The 20606-nt window shown below is 39.5% G+C and overlaps 1 protein-coding gene across 1 annotated transcript in view; it reads left to right on the top strand.

The window, feature by feature from the left end:
- Window positions 1-20606, top strand: part of GATB (glutamyl-tRNA amidotransferase subunit B) — a 40046-nt gene that overhangs the window by 8670 nt on the left and 10770 nt on the right. The window contains exons 2-8 of the mRNA XM_039700216.1: window positions 5236-5349; window positions 8407-8605; window positions 9597-9719; window positions 12593-12706; window positions 13742-13826; window positions 14168-14212; window positions 16097-16286. Coding sequence (XP_039556150.1) covers window positions 5269-5349; window positions 8407-8605; window positions 9597-9719; window positions 12593-12706; window positions 13742-13826; window positions 14168-14212; window positions 16097-16286 — 837 coding nt within the window. The 5' untranslated portion in view covers window positions 5236-5268. The remainder of the gene's footprint in view (window positions 1-5235; window positions 5350-8406; window positions 8606-9596; window positions 9720-12592; window positions 12707-13741; window positions 13827-14167; window positions 14213-16096; window positions 16287-20606) is intronic.

Here is a 20606-nt window from a genome sequence, read left to right as displayed (position 1 = left end):
CACAGCATTTGGTTATGAATTTCATGAACCACTGTATCACCATTGCATTGTCCTGTCTTCTCTGTGGGTTCTCCTGCTTGGAACTGGTCCTGCAGGATAGAATTTTATTTGTTTTTAGATGCTGCTGATGGGATCAAAGATATTATCTGGATTGGCTTCTTCCCAGAAAACAAATTTATTCTGTTGAGACCATTGAGCACTTTGCCCACACAGTAGTCTGAATGGATTTTTTCCTTCTGTGTTTCTTCTAGCAACCCCTGTTGGGCTGAGAAACCTTAAATTCTGTCATTATAGAAATATCTTTGTATCTGGTGTAATGTTCCATTTTTCTTGCTCTCAGGAGTCAGCATTTCTCCCTGCTGCTGCTGCATCTTTCTGGCCATCACTGACACTGGAAGATGCTTCCTCCATCCTGAGCCTTGTGATAAAAGGTTTCAGCCTAGCTCTTCAGCTTTGAGAAAGTGTGCCCTCTTATTCTGTTGAGTACACCTGAAGTAGTGTGTATGGAAGCTGGGTAGTTCTTGATGGCAGAAATGCCTAGTTTTTAGATATGACTGGAATAATTTGTGCTGCATCACCACAAGCCAACTTTGCCACTAGACAAGGTTAGCAATATGTTTTGTATAGCAATGAATGGGTTTGGTACCAGACTGTGGAAAGGTAAATTTACAAAGTGCATTAAGTATGTTTAATGCCCCTCATAGCCTTTGCTGTTGCAGCTTCTGAGTTGCCATTTTGTTCTCTTTAAGCTGGGATCTCTTTTGATAATGCTAAGATCTCAAATTTAAAATGTCTGGTGCTGCTTCTCCTTCTGAGTACCCCCTTTCCTTAGAGATAAGATCATAATGCTCATACTGGGTTAGCAAACATGCTGTGAAGGAGATGCTGGAGTAAGTGCAGAGGACACCAAACTGAAGTTTTTAAAATTTTCCCTGAAATTTGAGATCTTGGATTTTGGAATGTGGGTTCTTTGAACACCTAACAAAATGACAGGCTTAAGTTGTCTTGTTTTTTAAATTTTTGCTGTGTCCTTTTGGGGATGAAGTCTGATTGTAACCCACTGAAATAAATTTGGGAAATGGTCAGCTCTTGATTTATTGTATCTAAATTCTGTACATGCATAGCTCCAGTTGGTCCCTTCTCTGTGTGTGGGAGGATGCAAGGCAGAATGCTGCAGAGCAGTAAGTACTCATCTACAGTGTCAGACTGAACAGCCTCAATTACACTGTGACTAAGTACATATAAGGGTATTCTATTTTGAAGTTTAACTTATGATTGCACTTCAAAGAACCATATATTGCAGCAATTTGGTACTTTTAACGCAGCTAGAATAGTAAGACTGGGTATATCCATTAGTAGAAGCAAATAAAAATCAGAGTGAGATGAAATAGGAGTACTTGAGAATGTGATTAGCTATATCTGTTGAGGTTTCTAAAGATTGGTGTCTGGTCTACAGAGAGCTGGCTGAGTACATTGTACTACTTCCTTCTTTCAGATATTATTTTGAATGAAAATGAGCTAAAATTAAATATTTTTTAGATAAACAGTCCTATAGTTAATGTGATTAATGCTGATTTTTTTCATGATTGTAAGTAGGACTGAAAGTCTTAAGATAGCCAGTGAATATTAAATCTACTTTATTAAAATGTGTGACCTAGAATCAAAAACGTCACTAATTTCTGGAGAATTATTTTGATTTTGCCGTTTTTAGTACAAGGAATATTTTCTTCTGTAAGATAAGCTTCCTGGTTGCAAATGTTATTGCAGAGATTACTGGGTTTTTGTAACAGGTAGCAAAAATAAACTTTTTCCAGGAGAGTTATTTAGATATTTCTTCTTTTTCCCCCAATTTTCCTATATAATGCTCATTAGCAAAACAAGAAGCTGCATACCTAACCTCTTTAAAATCTAAACATGGTAATTTACTAAATTTAAAACCATGTATCTTTATGTAAAAGGGTGCCAACTTTCTTTAATATATTAATATAAGGACTAAACATGTTGTTAAAGAAAAAGCTGTCAGAAAATTGCTTTTGGTGGGAATTTGTGCTATCAAAGGTATTGTGTATAGTTTTGAATAGATATTGAATATTTAAAACTAAGGTCTTGACTAAACTGAACTTGCAAATAAAGATAAATTCTTAAAAGTAGTCTTTCCACTTGTGGTCTAGATGTAAAGAATAGACAAGTAGCAGAAAAAAGAGAGATCTTGGTTGGACTTCTTTCATTCCTTTAGTGCTCAGTTACCATGGTACTGTAGCAGGAGACCATAGCTACGAGGGAAATGGTGCTGGTGTTGTGTTGCCATTGTTAAGGTTTTTCACGAGTTTCCAATATAAACAATTTACATTTCCTTTTGTAATAGCTCTGTAGGATTTTTGACAAATACTAGGAGGAATGCTTCCCATTTAGAAGAGTATATTGAAGAAGTCTTTATAGACTATTGTGTTTTGTCCATAGCTACTGCAGGAACTACACAGCTTGCTTTCAAGGCCAGCAGTTTACCAACATAGCAGACAGGCAGCTTGTCAGTTCAAGCCAGTAATTTAAATCTTTGGTGCTAGTCAAAGCTGTCAACTTAATAACGGCTTACTGCATAAACAAGCTGGAGGGCTTACTCTAGGTCATTAGTATGGGAAGTTTCTCATACTGAATTGATGCATATCAGTGCAGATTATTTGAAAAGCAAGGCTTGTTTGAAGGAAAGGTAGTAGTGCTTTGTGCTTACAGCCTTGGTCATGGCAGTGGGTAGTAAGTGTCATTTGAGACGTGAAGCGGGATTAGATAAGTTTTGATTTTTGAAGAAGAAGAGGGTCATGTGGTTGGGTTTGTACTGTGCTTTCTTAAAGGCACACAGGGCAGAAGGAGCAGGCTGGAACGGTAGCCAGTGTGCCATAGCAGGAAAGATCTGCTTTGCAAGGCCTTCTCCCACCACTGACATGGGCGAAGGAATAGCATGGGAAGTTGAATGAGTAATGGAGCATATACAAAGATTTGGCTACTATGATCCAGTACACTGGGGACACAAATACATCAGAGCCATCTAAATTCTTGGTAATACTACATAAAAAATAATCAGTACTTCATGTTTTTATGCCACTTTTTCCCCAGAGTTGCCAAAATGCTTCATCAGCAGTACAGCAAAAGATCTCTCTGGTTTTAAGTAGTGTGTATATGAGGATTATTTTTTTCACCTCTAAACAGTGCCCCTTAGGGCACTGAGTAAGATACACACTCTCCTGTTTGAAGTAAAAATTGAAGAGCAATGAAGTGCTATGAAGCTTTCAGTGACTGTGACTCGGGAGTTGGGTTTTGTTCGCTGATTGCAGTCAGTCACAACCCCTGCACCGGCAGGAATTGTAGCAAGATACTGGCTCGCTGCTTTGAAGCTGTGGTGTTTTGAGTCTAGCAGTCCTTATGGAGACTTAATGGGCTTCTGGTGGCCAGTTTCATTAAAGAACTGACTGGCAAGGTCCTCACTAATGTGTAAAGCTGAACAGGATTGTGCCATAAGGGTTTAGTAAGAGAAAATTTGCCTGTGTATTTAGAAATATGAAGATATTTTAAACATGGAACAGTTTGACTACCACTGTCACAGAATTCCTTAAACAGTAAAAAAAAGTGTCTGTACTGTCTGGAAGCATTTAATTATTGAAAACAGGAGCATCTACTATATAATGAACTGCAGTTATGCTGCTGAAATAAATTCATATTTTGTAGTTATCAATTTTCTTTAGATTAGAGTCAGGACTAATTGCATGCATTTTGCTGTGGATTGATAGTTCAAAGGGAGATTGTTCTTCCTTTTTTCTTGTCTAAAATTCGCTTTATGTATCTCTTAAATTTTTTAATAAGTAAAATATGCCTGAACAGATGATGTGTTCTAGTTAGCCATATATAGCTACACTAAAGATCTGAAAGTTCCCTTGTTAAATGTCTTAAATATTTAATTTCTTTTTTGTATAAGCAATTTTAAAATTTTTGTTACAGGAAGAGTTGCCCATATCCCATCTTACTATTTTGATTTTTAAAAAGTAAATGAATAAAATAAAGAGATTCATTTTCTGGCTGAAGATGTGGGATGATGGGAAATGTACAGCTGCTTAATATGTTTTCAGAAATGAGGTTGGAGAATATAAAAAGTAAATACAGTCAGAAACATGGAAGAAAACATTATTTAAGCCTTTTATGTTCTGGTCAATGCAGATGAAGTCATGTACTTTCTTTTACATAATGTGCTCCTTTAATGGTCCTGCTGGAAATAGACTTCTTGGCAGCTGTACAGTGCAGAACAAGATGGATAAAGTTCTGTTCCTGTTTCAAAATGCTGTAAGTGTGAGCATGTCAGAATTGTAGTAAGACAAATTCAGTCTTTTTTCTTTTTCAGTTTCATCCATTTGATGTTAGTTAAACGAACTGTTAAATTACTGAGAGCACATCTGAAAAAAACTATCATTTGTCAGTAGTTTTTGGAGTGAAATCTTCTGTATCCTGACCCTGCTGAGGAGATGGAAGTGTGTAGTGCGGAGCGTAATGACTCCATGGTGAAAAACTGCATTTAACTCCTTTATTTCTTTGTGAAGACCTTGCTGGATCTTTAGATCACATGGCATTCTTCAAAAACCTTTATCACATGGGTGTCTTAGGAGCTGGAAACATGTATTTTTGTAGTCATGGGATCAATTGCTGTCTTTTGGGTTCTGTTTTAGCAAAGATGTAAGTGTGCATCATTTCATTGTGGTTAAGCAAAGCATTAAAATCTATGCTATGTGTAGATACTCATAAATTCACTGTGGTTCTGTGGTTACAGGTGTTCTGAAGTGTTCTACTGTAACAGCACTGCAGTCCCTAATGCAAATCCCCTGTGTTTCAAATTCCCAGTATGAGCTGACAGCTGGTTACAAGTCAGTTATCATGTGCTGTGATTTGTCTCCTGTACCCTCAAAAGATTCAAAAGCACTGAATGTTTGCAAAAGTAGCAAGCCAGAACAGTGCACACCTCCATATGTGGTATGACAAAGTGACTGAATAGCTTGTATTTTCATCGTAAAGCCTTGCAGATTTATAGCTGCCGCAGCTTTAATGATGAATAAGAGCTACCCACACAAAGAAAGAGATCTAATGGTGACTGAAGGCAAGTGAAATTGAATATATGCTCCTTATACGGCAGTGTGTGGGAGACACATTTGTAACATACTGAGTATCTGAGCAAAACCATGTGTCATGTTTCCTTAGGTTCTCAACAGGAGATGTGTAGAAGCAGCAGTGATGACAGGCCTGGCTCTCAACTGCAGCATAAACAAGAAGTCCTTGTTTGACAGAAAACACTACTTCTATGCAGATCTGCCTGTAAGTATGCAGTCAGCATGGCTGGTCCCTCCTGGGCTCTGGGAAGGACAAGTCTGCAGTACGGATGGCAGTAGGGCCGGAGAGCAGAGATGCTGCTTCTGTTTTCAGCCAGTGCTCTGCCCACCCCAGCAGGATGCTGCACTGTGCCCTGATGGAATAGGCAGCTGTACCCTTGTGCTCACTGATTGAATATGATTGCTCTGATTGCTGACTCCTTGCTTAGCTGCACAATTCCAGTAGCCTAATGTAATTGGATTGGGAGCTGGAGCTGCTTTGTCCCTTAAGTTTCCCATTCCTGGTGTTTTGTACTAATTATCTGTTAGGGCAAAAGCAATCTGATAAAAGTCCTTCATTTAAAGTGAATGTATAACTAACAGAGGCTCCAGTGGAATAAACACAGTAGGATCTTTTTTGTGTGTGCTTAGGGACCTAAAAATATTTAATTTCCCTTCAAAACTTTCCTAGTCATGGTTCCAATAAATGAAAAAGCCTAAACAACTGAGGAATTGAGTCTTTGCAGTGTGGTTTGTTGGTAGATTTCAAATGTGTAGAAGGTGCCACTGGAAATCAGATGTATTTTGCTGCATTTGATATGGATGTAGAAATACTGAAATAATTTAAGAACCTGACTTCTGTCCATACAACAGGATGCAGCAGTGTTTGAGCCTTTTTTTCTCTCTAATGACATTAAACCTTTCTAATGTTTAACTTACTTTTGCGTGAGCTTATTGGTACTGAATGTTCAGTTTAACACTAATCTATCAAAGGGAGGAAGCTAATTTTAGTTTCTTTGGTTTTGGAGTGAAGATCTGATGACATGAAAATAAAAATATGTGGGTTTATTTTATTTGGACAAGATCAGGCATGTTAGCTTATGCTGTCTTTAGGTGAGGAGTCTCAGACATCCAGAGAAGCAGAGTGGGAGACCTCTCAGATCCCAGACAAATCTGTAGAGGTGCTGTATTATTAACCAAATTACTTACTTTCCCACTCTTGTTCAGGTATTGAAAATATTGTGAAGTTTCACAATACATTTTCAAATACAATTGCTTGCCACCTTAGAAAGAGGATGGTATTATAGTTGTCCAGTGGAGACCTGGATCTCAGAAAGGATTTCTGTTTTATTTTTTTTCTACGTTGTGAACTTGTGGCTCTTCTGTGAAGTTGCTATAATTTTGATTTGGTTTCTGGGAATAACTTTGCAAATATTTGTAAGCCATTAAGAGGCCCTTTTATTGCGAGCTGTGCAGTGACCTGCTGGGAATGTGAAAAGCAAACTTAGCAGTTTGAATTGCCAGTACTTTTTTTAAAATGTAGAAGTATATTAAAGCCCACTTCAAGACCTGAAGGGAAAAAAGGTGAAGTAGCAGGAAATAAATATGACTTTAGAAATTCCTTTACACATCATGTAGGAACATCAAAAACATCACAAACAAATTGTTTGCAATTTACTTTCAGTGCTTACTCTGTTAAACTGAAATCACTCTCATATTCTTGTGATGTCTGCTGCTGTCAGTCTACTGATAGCTGCTATATGGGTGAATGTTGTCATGGGAAAGAATGCACATCCATGTGTCCAAGAGGACAGTTGAGGTGGAAGAAACTCTGCAGACATGAATTATAGGATCCTCTGGTTACAGAAGCATGGAGATTTGGTCAGGGAGATGCTGACATGTTTTATTAGTTGGGAACATGTAATTCTGGCTTTTAACTGACTGACTTCTGCAGTTTAAGCACTGACAATAAACTGCCCGACCTACATTTCATAGTGAGCAGTCTAGTCAGGAACCCTGTAATAAGATGCAGAGTTTAGGCTAATGAGCTGAATAGAACAGATAAATCCAGCTCTTAGGGTCATTTGACAATGGGATTATTGTTACTCCTGAAAACGGGGCTTTGGATGGGAAATGGGATTCATATTATTTATTGTCACTCAATATTTCAGGCTGTAAAAAAAATTATTTTAATGAGAACTTCTAGGAGATGAGAAGAGCCTGTGATTAGCATAAGCTGTAGAGAGTCAGTTATTTTCTTTTTCTTACAGTGATTATGTCTGGTAGGTCATGCACTTCACTGCATATATAAATTGGGGTGTTGACAGGGCCAGCCCTGTTCTCCATTCCAGTGCCCTGGAATTCACCATCTCTATATTTTGGAGTAAGCTTGTCATCCCTGCAAAATACACAAATACTCCTCCCAAATAATTTGTTTCAGGCAGACTTTTTTTTAAATTTTCACCACTAGTGCCATAGGCAGGTGAGGAAGGAGGAAGCAAATGGGACCCCACCTCAGCTGTCTTTGATTCACTTCTATTTTCACATCATTGCAGTTATTCCAATACCTTGTCACTGGCAGCCACTGTTTTGGCCAGCAGTTCCCCTTTGAGTGGAGTCCCAGGCGTGAGGTGGCATTTATCAGCTGTGTGCCTTACATGGGGTTGCAGCATCTTATCTTTTAAATTGCTACATTAATGAAATAGAGCTTTCTCATTTTCTTGATTTCCCTGCCTCCACCCCTTCCCTCTCCTCCCCTCTAATGAGTACAATTTGGAACAGACAGAGGGGGATATGCAGCCTGTTGGGAGGAGGAGGGATAGCCCCAGCTTGGGGATGGAAGTACAGTAACTGGCTTCAAACAACATGTAACATGATTGTGGGACCACAGGCATGGAAGAACCTCCTCCAGTCCATTTCCTGCCCCAGGACACTGTCAGAGAAGTTTGTCATCCTTGGCAAGAGATTGTGCAGTTGATTATTGATTGTTTCAGCATTGCTATGGTGTTGTATATTTGTCTGTATTGAGAAGTCCTCGTATTTTTTCCAGACTTCCAGCTTCTTACCATTATGTTGAATTCTAGGCTCATCTTCTAGCTTCCTTCCTTTCCATTTAAGCAAAGTTACTTTTGAATTTACATGTGCATTTATTCTCTCCTCTTATATAGGTCACTCTGAAAGATGTTGCATTTTTACTTTTGTTCTTAATCAATTATATTTGCACTTGGTCTACTTTCTGAAAAGTGAGTGTTTCAGTTGCATATAAAACTAATTTTGTTGACAGGCTGGCTATCAAATCACTCAGCAAAGAGTTCCTATTGCAGTGAATGGAAGTCTGTCATACAGTCTCTGCGTAGACAACAAAATGAGCCAGATGGTGACCAAAACTGTGAGGATTAAACAAATTCAGTTGGAGCAAGACAGTGGAAAAAGTCTCCATGATGATATAAGGAGCCAAACCCTTGTGGACTTGAATAGGGCTGGTAGGCCTGGATTATATTCCTATTTCTCTCCTCCTTTTGGGTTAAGATGAGACTTTAAAGGTAAATAGATGTTTTTATTTTTTGCCTGCATATAGCAGGCAGAAAATAAAAACAGCTTTATGGCTCTCTCCTTGAAAAAATAATTCATGAAAATGACTGTTACACTGGAAACAGATGAATACTTGATTTTTTTAATGGCCAGTAAACCTTTCCCATTTGCTGTTGGTTGATGGCAATTGGCAGTAGCAAGTTAGAAATCTCTTGGCTCCAGTTTGCTCAAAACTGTGTCAGTCACATAGAGCCACTCAGCTTTTTAAGCTCTGCACTGTATGTGCTGTTAAAAAAAAGTAAAATATTGCAGATCTAGTGAATCAAGTTTGTGTATAGGAAGAGCAGCTGTTGGAATCTGTTGGTGCATGAGTCAGTAATTTCTCTTAATTAAAAGCTTTGAGGAAATGTAGATTTTCTCTTTTAACTTAGAAATTGGAAAAGGAGTGATCCAAGGAGTGCACAACATGGGCAGCAACCTGGCTGGCCTGGCCTAACTGGGATGAAGTACTCTGGTGTCCATCAAAGCTGAGGGCTGTGGCTGCTCAGGTTCCTTGAAAGCTAGGTCCTGAAGCTAAAAACTCGACTACATCTGTTTACAGTTCTGCCTGCTCCACAATTAGTTTAAGATAAATTGCATCTAGAACCCAATTGGCTTTAAATGAGAGTCCTTCTAGAAAGGGCCCTTCTGATCCGCATGTCATCAAAGGGTGGGGGGTTGTCTGCATTTGTCAGTTACTTTTAAAAAATTGCAGGAAAAGTTTTTATAGCAATCTGTAGCTAGGCCCATTGTGGTGACAGTTGCTAAATAATACATGGGGGTTTATGTGGTTTTTATATTTTTTTAAAGAAGTCCAAGTTCTTTCATGTGTTAGCCAGTTGCACTCTGATATGCCAAGATCAAAAGCTATTGTTGAAAATCTCCTGTCTCTTTTCCTGGTAGGAGTTGGTCTCATGGAGGTTGTCATGGAGCCTGATATGTGCTGTGGGGAAGAAGCAGCTGCAGCAGTCAGAGAGCTTCAGCTCATTCTGCAAACACTTGGGAGCAGCCAGGCAATCATGGCAGGTACCAAGGGGAGAAAGGCATGTTCCCTTTTCACTAGTAATTCTCTGCATTTGCCAGAGTTTTGCGGCTTCCAGTTATTTTTCTCTATGGTTGCTTATAATGCATAGCCCTTTCTAGCTGTAATTTTACAATCCTCAGAGTCTGTCCTAATGTCTGCCATGCTTATAGGCCTGCCTTTGTCTGCAGAGCTTTGCCGTGCTAGATGATGTGTTTCCTCACACAGTAATTTTACAGGATAAGGCTAGGCAGGAAGACATGTCCCCAGGGTTCTTGTGGCGCTTCTCCCCATCTCTCTCTATCTTGCCTGGCACAGCACTGCAGCACAGAAGATCTGTAGCAAGGATTAATTGTAGGATATGGAAGGGACAAGGGGACAAAGTAGTGGGAGCATTGATCATCTTCTAAGTGTCAGGTCTCAGCTAGTCATACAATTGATGTAGGCAGTAAACTTGTGCTGGTGTCATGGATGAGATGGAGTAAACAACAGCATGTACAGAAATGGGTGCTGGGGTTAATTTTACCCAAGATTACCTATCTTTCTGAGACCACTTCCCCTTGCAGGAAACGTTGCTTCTGGTGCCAGCTCCTTCTGTAATTTTAAGGCCCCAATTTTTACAATAGGTGATGTGCAGAAGCATAGCCTGCATTCAGCCTCCTCACTGGTGATTTTATCTCATTAACTGTAAAATTCAGATCATGCCATTGTTCCTCAGTCTTAATGTTACCAAAATTTACAACCGGCACATGGTTACAGGTAACATATAGCAGACATCTGCTTAAGTATTTAAAAGTGGTTTCAGGCATTCATCCCCTCCACACATATCCACAATTAGCAGCTGCTTATTAGTGTTCACAGTGTAAGCTATATTTTTGCCTGTGACAGGTGGCCTCACTGTCTGGCAACAAATTCAGTCCATTATACCAGTGGATATCTCCTGGAAAACTGAGTCAGAGTGGTCTATGCATCACACAATAAATGGGATCCAATAAATGTTGGCTACTGATGCAACTTTAATTTAATGTAGTGGGAAATAATAATAGCTAGACATTATCTATTTCTCTGAATCCTTTCTCACACAAATATCCCACATCTCAAATAAGGCACAGTTGTCAGTATTAAGCAGCCAGTTTGGATGCTTCTCCAAGGGCCTTTGTGGGCATACATATATACAATCATTTTTCACTACTGAATTTGGGCCTAAGATTGCCATTGAAATTGCATTGTAGTATCTTTTATCGCAGGGAGATTTCTGACTTTATATGAGAATCCCAGTATTGGAAATATTTTTCTTGCAGGAAAGGTAGCTATAAAAGTATGTGGATTTTTTTCTTTCTTTCTAAGTGAAGGTTTTAGGTGCTTTTGCATGTACAGTGAAAACATGTGCCCAGTTTTATCAGATGTTATTTCATTAACAACAAACAGATGAAAAGATGCTCTCATTTTAAAGTAAAGGAAAGTAAGCTGGGCTTAAAGAAAAAAAGCCCTTTTTTGGGGTTTTTTTGCTTTGGTCTTTTTCTTTTTTCTATGAGGAACTTTTGCAGCTTGGGTCTTTTGCTTATGCCTGATTAAATTCATTGGTCACACTGACACCTACATCCAAGTAGAAACAGGTCACGTCTCAAATGAAGCAAGGGCAGGACAAGACTTTCCTCGTTTGGAACAAGTACAAGTTTCACCCCAAAGAGGGAGCACATGCAAAACACTTCCCTTGAAAGAGATGTTGGGTCATTCCAGCATCTTTGTCTCATTTGCATGTCTGGCAAGGCTCTGTGAAGACAGAGGAAATTAGTGTGCTGTCATCCAGCCTGCTTTTACAAATTGTACCAAGGTCTCGTTGGTCAGTTTAAATCTATTGACCAGAATGGGTTCTGAAGCCATAGCATCCTCACTGTTTTAACTCTGAGCCATTTTGCACTCTCATTTATGATTCTGTAATATTATAATGTATCCAATCAGTAGGCATTTGTTTCTTTTTATCCATATTTAAAATAAAAAAATGAATTTAAAAAAAAACACATGGAAAGGCTACAGATGCTCAATGTGTAATATGGGAAAAATAATGTTTCTTAACATTCCAGGATGTAATACAACCTCTCCTGTTTGTGTATTCCCAGCAGCTGATAACTGTGGCAAGTCTTTTCTTCTTGGAAGAGATGTCTTTAGAGGGACAATACTTAGAAAGATATAATTATTATTTCCTTGTGGTTGAGTCACTAAAAATTTTTAAGGACATTGATCCATTTTGGACTGAGAGTGCATGATGCTTTTATATAAAACTTCGTACAGTTTGTGGCAGCCAGGGACATTTTGAGGGGTAAGATTGCAATTTCCTGAAGGAGAGGAAGAAAATTACCAAAAAATCCACTGCTGCTTACATTTTGTCCTTGAGCTGTAAATTTCCAAGAACACCTTAGTAAATCTGTTCAACATAACCTTAAGTTCTTGTGTTCCATGCTAGGGTAGTATATATCCATCAAATTGTAATTCCAAAAGGTATTTTTGTGCTGCTTTGAGAGGAATGGAAGCTCACAATCCACACTTCGCGTGTCTAATTCTGCCCTTTATTTAAGATCTGTGAATCAGAAGCTGTTTTCACTGTATGGTTTAGAGGATCTGTGCTGCACTGCATCATGCAGCTTTCTGAGAGGAATTATGAGCAATGATTTAAAACTATTTGGAATGATTCAAGGCAGTCCCTTGAGATGGAATCACATACAGAAAGCTATGATGAAGTGGTTGTTACTCCATTCTGAACATAGAGAAGTCTGCTATTAAGGCTTTGTGCATAACATGCAGTTTATTAATGCATGCCATGGTTTTTAATTCTAGTGTAAAGGGCAGCCTGTTCTGTTAATAAAATTTCCTTTTACAGAGGGTCAGCTGAGAGTGGATGCCAATGTTTCTGTGCATCACCCTGGAGAGCCCTATGGAGTGAGGACTGAAGTGAAGAATATCAATAGCATACGATTTCTGGCAAAAGCAATAGGTAAATGGTGGTTGCTTCATTACAAGAGCATTGTAGGTATTTTATGTGGTCTGAGATGAAATATGTCAGGCTCCTGAGTGCAGTAATTGGCCTTAAATGCCCTGACAAACTTCACCTAGGTGTCTCCTCCCTGTGCCTTGCCTGTGGGTACAGAAGTCCCATTTAGACTCAGGCTGGGATCTTTGGAATTTGTCTAAATAGTTGTGTCACAGATCCTGTCTCCTGAAGGACCTTGGACCTGTTCTGTAGTCTTGTTCCTAGAACCTAGCTTCCTCTGCTTCTCCCTGGATCCAGCTCATCCCCTCACTTCCACTGGCACTGTCAGAGGACTCAGTTGGTAGCACGTGCCCCTGCTCGCACTGTTCAGACCAGTGGGACTGCTTCAGACAATGAGGGCATGGCCTGAGCTCTGGCCACCCTTCACTCCTGGCTTATCCCTCTTTATAGAGCAGCCCCACTCTTGCTGCTCCCTGACAGAATAAATCTTAGTATGGGGTACACTGGGAAGGGCAGGCATGTTAGTCTGCAGGTTTTTTGCATAAAACCTCTGCCTACGAGAAGAATGAAGCAGGTGGTTCAGTGCCTAGCACGGACTAAAATATGGTAGCAGCAGTTTTGTGTCCTCCAGTGGAGATGATTGCTTTCCACTGAGTATGGTCTGTGATGTGTGTGAAGTTCAGATGCAGCTTGGGTTTGAGGGAAAAAAAAGCTGGTTGTTACATCTCCAAAAGAAAACTGAACTGGGTGAGTGCAAGGTCACTGGGAATATATGATTTGACTGCAGTGCCTGGGAGAAAATGGTTTCCATTTAAAGGAAATGAAAGCAGATGAGGAAAACACACAAAGAAAGAAGCAGTGCTGGAGAGAGAGACAGTGACTGATAATTCTGCCCATAACTACTGCTGTTGATTTCATTAAGGTTAAAACAACAAAGTCTTCCATTATGGCGTAGCAGTGAAAAATGAAATAGTGGAGTGCACTAAAGCTAATAGTGTAGTCTAACAAGCTTACTCTTTTTTCTTTTATTATTATCAGACTATGAAATACAGAGGCAAATTGAAGAACTTGAAAATGGAGGGACAATTTTGAATGAAACAAGAGCCTTTGATTCTAAGCTTGGGTGAGTTTTTATTTTGGAGGAGCATAGGAATAGCTGCTTTTGAGTGCCCACATACACCTAGTGACGTGATCAGGAGCTGTAATATAGTGTTGCTCAACTTGTGTCTTCTAAAGTTAATGTTCACAAGTATAGTCTCCTCTTAGGGAGTAAGTTAAGGCTAAGGCTTTTTCACAACAGATTGTGTCCTGCATCAGGCAGTGTCTGTGAAAATGACTGCCCTCTTACATGCACTTATTCTTTGAAGTGGTTTTCAAAGGCACTCCTAATCTTCATGAGGCAGAGGTTTTGGGTTGTGGTTTTGCCATAAAACTAACTCATATCTTGTTTTGTTTTTATTTTAGGTGCACAGTACCAATGAGAGACAAGGAAGGAAAACAGGATTATCGGTATTTTTTAAAATAGACCTAACCTTTCACAAACTGAGAATTTATTAAATTTCTGAAGTGTAGCCAATGTTATAAGGGTGTAAAATTGGTCAGTGCAATGAGTATGTGTTGGAAGTTTGTCTCCCACTGGAAGGGGCAGAGACCTATCAAAATCAATGCTAGTCTGAGCAGTTCAGATCTGGATTTGTGTCTCATTTGTGGTAAAACCCCTGGACCCTTCCCAAAGACTAGGCTGGGATTACTTCAGCTCAGAGTGGGAAAGTTGAAGGTTTACTGTATGGCCAGTATAAGTGTATTCTTAGAATGACATTCTCATTAAGAATGCCTGACCTAAAACATCAGAATTTCTGAGCTCAGCATTGTGCCTGCTTTAAGTAAATACAGAGGGAAATGGTTTTAAGCTACCAGGCCCTGCCTCTCCATGCTTAGATTCTGTGATCACAGATCACAAACACTGTTTGAAAATCCTAGCTGCTATTGAAAGGTGTCAGCATTTCATGGGCAGTTTTCTACCTTGAAGTTCTTTGTAGACCTAATGAAGGTGCTGCCTTGCTAAGTACTTAGCCTTCCACAAGTGTGAGATGACAAACGCTCAACCATAAAGTCACCCAGGAAGGATTTAACTGTGAGGCTGAGGGGACAAGGCATGAGTCCTGTTGCAAAGCAATGCTGCTGGGAACAAGTTGGAGCCATCATAGTGCCAACCCTCCCAGTAGTTCGCTAGCTTTGCATTCCTGAGGGAGCTTCCTGTTACCCCCAGAGTTCACTTCCCAGCAGGAGAACTTCCAGAGTCTCTTAGCTTTGTCAGCTCTGTGTTCCTGTCAGATCTTATATTCTACCACTGATCTTGCTACAGCAGAGCAACAATTTTGAAAACATCCCACAAACTTTTAATTTAAATCTGCTTTTTAGATTATGTTTTTGTAGATATGCAGCAGTGATCATTTTGTGAATTCCTTGTTTTGGTAGGGGCAGGCATGAGGCTTATTTAAAAAGACTAATTTGAAAAAATGCAAAAGAAGATTCATTAAAACCTAGAGAAAACTGATGAGTCTAAGATATTTCAAAAAAAGACCATAAAGATTATTACTAGTACTACAATTATGAACAGCATTGAACTGTAAACTATATTTTTTTGTTGTTTTTTTTTAACTTAGTGCTGCACATTATACATTAATCTCAAAATCTATGTTTAGGCAGATTTTAAATAGAAATCATTATAGTTCAATGCCCTTTATTCTAGTGGTTTTGAACCCCTAATTTGATCATATAAGAGTGAAGTTTCTGCTTCAATCGCAGTTATTTGAGTCATTTGAATTGGCCTTCTCCTTAAAGGGAGCCTTTTGTTCTGTGATAGCACCCTGCTGAGCACAGTAACTTTGCTTTTAGCACAGCAGGAGATTTCATCAAGATTTTTGAAGTTTGGCTGGAAAAGGTTACAGCTTGCCCAGATCATTCCTGCCAGTTGGATGTCAATCCAAGTTCTTCCCTGTCAGCCCACTCCCATTTTTATCCAGGTCTGTAATTTATTCTTGATGCCAAAAAGAGTGGGATGTTTCCATATCTTTTGCTGGTGCTATTTGGACTTTTTATTATTATTTTTGGTGCAGAAGTGTTTGAATTACCCCTTTTGTATTATGAACTCTTTAACAATTGGTGGAGAATAAATTGCTGAAGGAAAAAAAAAGGCTTTGCAACAGTTTGGTGCCTGATCTCTTTCTACTTACCAGTGATATACCAGGTCTTTAATTTTCAATATTTTGTTTAGTTGAAAGGGTGGTACAGCTCTCAGGGAAGTATAAACTTGTGATATAAATTTTATTCCTTGTTGCTTAGCTTCTGAGTGAAAATAATTATAAAGGAGTTTTTCTTCTTTTTTACAAGGTTCATGCCAGAGCCAAACCTTCCTCCATTGATTCTGTACGATGCAAAATCTTTGCCAGCTAATATGAACCATCAGCAAGTGATAAATATTGATTGGATTCATGAGAGACTTCCTGACCTCCCCAGTGTGAAGAGGAAAAAGCTTGTTGAACAGTATGGGATTCTTCCTGAACACAGCTTCACCTTATTGGTAGGTCTATTGATCAAGTGCTAAAATAAGCCTAGAAACTTCAAAGGTGCATGGTTCTTGAAAAGATTTACAAATGTCATATTAACCAGCTGTCAGTCCTTATGAACATTCTAACTTGGAAGTGTGTCCAATGCATACTTCTTGCCATGGAGCCATACACATAGAATGGTGGAAAAAATGCACCAGACACAGGGTGCCAAGAAGTGTTTCTTATGCAAAATGCAGTCAAATAACTGGTACTTAAATTGATCTTGTCTGTCTAGACATTGCTGCACCCCTGCCTGACTGCAACAAATGTACAGCTTCTGGATACTGTCCCTTGTCTGCAAGTGTCTGCTCTTCAGCTCTGGGCCTGCTGCAAGGCTGGGCACATTGACCATACTTAATGAAAGCAAATCAAAACCCAAAGTCTAAATCTTTCAGCCTCATGTTCTCCCAAATGGTTGCACAGTATCAACCTTGACCTCGTAGCGCAGTTTACCAGGGATAGGTTCAGAAGAGGGATAAGAAGGGAAACAATGTGGCAAATACAGTTAAAAATAAGGAAGTGACATCAAAGTCTTGTAACTCCCAAAGTTGTTCTAGAGGACCATGAGTTTCTTAAATGCAAACTATCATCTCTCTTTGCCAGTGGTAACTCTGGGGAGGGAGTTAGTATACTCACCCTAGATTAGACATTTCACATACCCTGCTAAGCTAGGAGAATGTCCTGCTTTGGTTACCACTGTCATTAGTGGAGACAGAAGGAAAAGGACTTTTTCAGAGTGAGATTCAGAGCAGAACTTTAAGTACTTTAAATTGTCCTCTGGAGGAGATCCTTTCCTTTGACTATAAATTAAGGGAGAGCAGTGCACATAACTACCTCATATTCCTTCTTTGTATGTCTGTAATTTAATACACTTGTACAGAGGCTGATTCTACAGGAAGAAAATTACTCTGTGTTCTGAGGAAAGCTGTTAGGAAAACTGCTTTTGTGCTGCTGTGCCATTTTAGTGACTTGCAGACTGTTTGCTGGGCAGGTGAGTCATAATTCTCATCAAAGTCACAGTATTGAGAGGTGTCAGTAGTTCTTACCTTTCTATTTCATTATATGAGCTGCAAAATATGATTTTGCTGCCAGCATTCCTGTTCATACATGCATTTTTTTCACATATTTCTAACATTAAATTAAGCATAAGAGTAGAAAGGGTAGATGGGTCCTGCATCCTTTCTTTTTGAATTTTTCTACTTTGTCGTCTCTGTAGTGCATTGGTCCTGCCTGCTGCTAGGTACTACAGCTGCTTGCTCATTTTCCAAGCCAGTAGTATAGGGAGGAGATTAAGAAAAGCAAAAGTAAGGCTTGTGATTTGAGAGAAACATTGAAGTGAAGGAACAGAGTAGGGGAAAACCTAAAAATTATGCAAATACAATCATTCACCACTCCACAAGACTGGTTGCTGCCAGTCTGCAGCCAATGACACTGACTACATCCCCCAAAATCCCCTTCCCTCAGTTTTCCTTGTTGAGCAGGGCAGGGAATACAACCAGTTTGGGTTGGCTATTAGACTGTCCCACCTGGCTTTGTGCTCATCCTTGGCGTATTTGCTGTGGGGGACAGAGTGGAGAGAGAAAGTTGCTCAGCAGTAGCCAAAACACCTGTGTGTTGTCAGCGTTGCTGTGGTCACAAACACAAATATCTTTAGAACATAAACTCCATGGCAGCCATGCCCAGGGCACCCACTCCTTTCTCTTGGCATCAGCCCACCTTTTGTGCCTGTCAAGTTGCTGGTATGGGTGGCTTCTGTCATCTCTGCCAACTAGCCCTGTATATTTGCCTCATCAACTGCCCTTTCTTTCAGCTGTTCTCTGAAATCCTTTATTGCCTTTGCTTTTCCCCTTCTGCTTTTTGTGACGTATAAGACAATTAATGAGCTCCAAGCTGAAATTTGGGATTCAGCTTGTAATAAGCTAATGCATCCATTTGAATGCATGAAGCAAGCCCATTCTTCATTGCAGGTCTCCTTTTATTGTGCATTAGAATGTCAGCCTGCACACTCCCCACCAGAGCTGCTTGCCTGTGCGCTGGGACACCCGTTAACCTTAATTCATGGGAAGTGCCGTGTCCATTCTGCCTTCAGCTTGCATCAGAGCCTGCACAGGATTGCTGATAGGGCCAGATGCACACATCTAATGAGCATTCTTTCAGGTTAGAGCGCCCAGGAGTGCTCATTAAATAAATGGCAGTTGTAGAGGAATGGCTCTAAAATGCAAAGTCTGTTCTGCACCAACTTGATAGAGAAAGCATTTTGTGCCAGAGTTGCAATCAAACACACATACTCCAGCATGCAGGCTAGCTCCTGAGCTTGCTTCCAGAGCTTTGTCCTCATACACAGGAGCTGCCTGTACATACTGTGGTGCTGAGAAACTGAGATTCCTCCTTTGCCTAATTACAGGATGTACTGAAAGGGAAGAAGTACCTATTAATATCTTCATATCTGAAAAGCCTTACATGTAAATGCTTCATTTTTGGCAGTTTTATAAAAATTGTAGAAATAAATGATGTTTCTGATTTTTCTTCATGCAGAACTATTCTTACTCGTAATTCTTTGCGCCATGTACACTCCATGGTATTTGGGTATTCAATTTCTTCATGCAATTTCTGCTTTGCTCTGTAAACTGGTAAGCTGGCAAATGCATCAGTCAAGAAGGATCTCTGACAACTTTGCCAGTTATTTTCATCTTGCTATCTATTGAGTAAAAAAAAATAAGATACATTGGCGTAGACATTAATGTATTAATGCAGACATAAATGTATTAATGTGTTAATGCGATGCTTCATTTTCAAAATGCGTGCTGAGGTCCAGGGAGGTCCAACAAGAAAATACATTGATTGTCACAGCACAGCATGAGAAAAAACAGTCTGATCGCTTCCTTTGTCATGTGAATTTCAAGTCTTCCTGTGCATCTACTAGTCCTCTGCTTACTCAGATAAACGTGGCTGTTCCACTTGGGCTGATTGCCCTGGTGGAACAGTCACACTGGCGACTCCTTCAAACAGTCGGAAGTGGCTTCCTGGAGAAATTGTTTCTGACCATTTTGTTTCGTGCTCTGCCATTCTCAGACATATTAGTACACAGGTGAACTTATGCTTCTTTTAGAATTCAAATCATTTTACAATAAGCTTTAGGAAAAAGTTTGAACTTTCTTTGACTGGTCTGCTTGTCTCCTGGATGTTCTGTGGTTTTATCCCCTGACAGTCTTGCACAGTTTTGCAGCAGTTACCTCACGGATGGTTATTGTAGAAACTGTGATAGTGAAAACGGGAATAACAAAGCAGCAAATTACATTTTATTTGTGAACATTGAAGCAGTTTTCTTCTTTAGTTCTTTGGGAGACATTACTGGTCTTTAAAAGAATAAGTTTGCATTAAAATCCCAATTTCCCTGAAGATTGTACCCATGGTATTGTGTAAAATATTGTTTTAAAATTGTTTAAAAGGTACCTGAAATCACTACACCACTAGAGTTTTTTACATCTCACTGCTATGAAATCATCATTTTAAACCATATTTAAGAAGGAAATTTCCATCTGATTGAAATATTGGTATGTCAGGTTTCATGCCAGTGAGACTCACATGAAGAAATTACAGCATATTTGGTGTGTAATGGGAGCACGGAGTGGCCTACAAACATGATGCTGCTGTTCCAGATTTCTGGTTTTCTTTCAGTGAAGTTTAGAGTAGAGTATTCAGAATGAAGAGAGAACAGGCAGTCAGCATTCAGAGTGGCCTGGATTACAAACATGATGCTGCTGTTCCAGATTTCTGGTTTTCTTTCAGTGAAGTTTAGAGTAGAGTATTCAGAATGAAGAGAGAACAGGCAGTCAGCATTCCTGTAAACTGGGCATGTTGGAGGGTGCAGTTTTCAGCTGAGATTTGCCACAAGGGACAGGTCTAAGAGTGTGTTGGTAGTTGGAGTGAATTTTGGAAGAAAGTTTACCAAAATGTAAACCAAATTGAAGTCAAGTACTGCAGTATCTATAAACTGAAGCTAATCAAGTTATCTCTACAGTTTTTTAATATGACAAGAAAACAAAGAAAATGTTTCATTTCTGTCAGTCATTCTGATGTTTTGACATTCTGCTGTACTCATTTCAGTCTAGCATTACTGGGTTTTCCTTCTCTTTGGCTACAGAAAATGAAGTCTCTTTAAAAAACCCAAAATGAAATGCAAGAGAATTTTGGGGAATGTTTCTGGTTATGTGTGCACAAGTAGTGGGTATGGGGTTCAGAGACTTGGTAGCATATGTAAGTCTGTCTCCCTGAGTTTTCCTGGGCTTTTC

This window comes from Passer montanus, unplaced genomic scaffold (assembly GCF_014805655.1).
Source record: "Passer montanus isolate IOZ18808 unplaced genomic scaffold, ASM1480565v1 scaffold14, whole genome shotgun sequence".
Lineage (NCBI taxonomy): Eukaryota > Metazoa > Chordata > Aves > Passeriformes > Passeridae > Passer > Passer montanus.
Note: the sequence above shows the minus strand (reverse complement) of the source record. Positions and strands in the feature narration are given on the sequence as shown.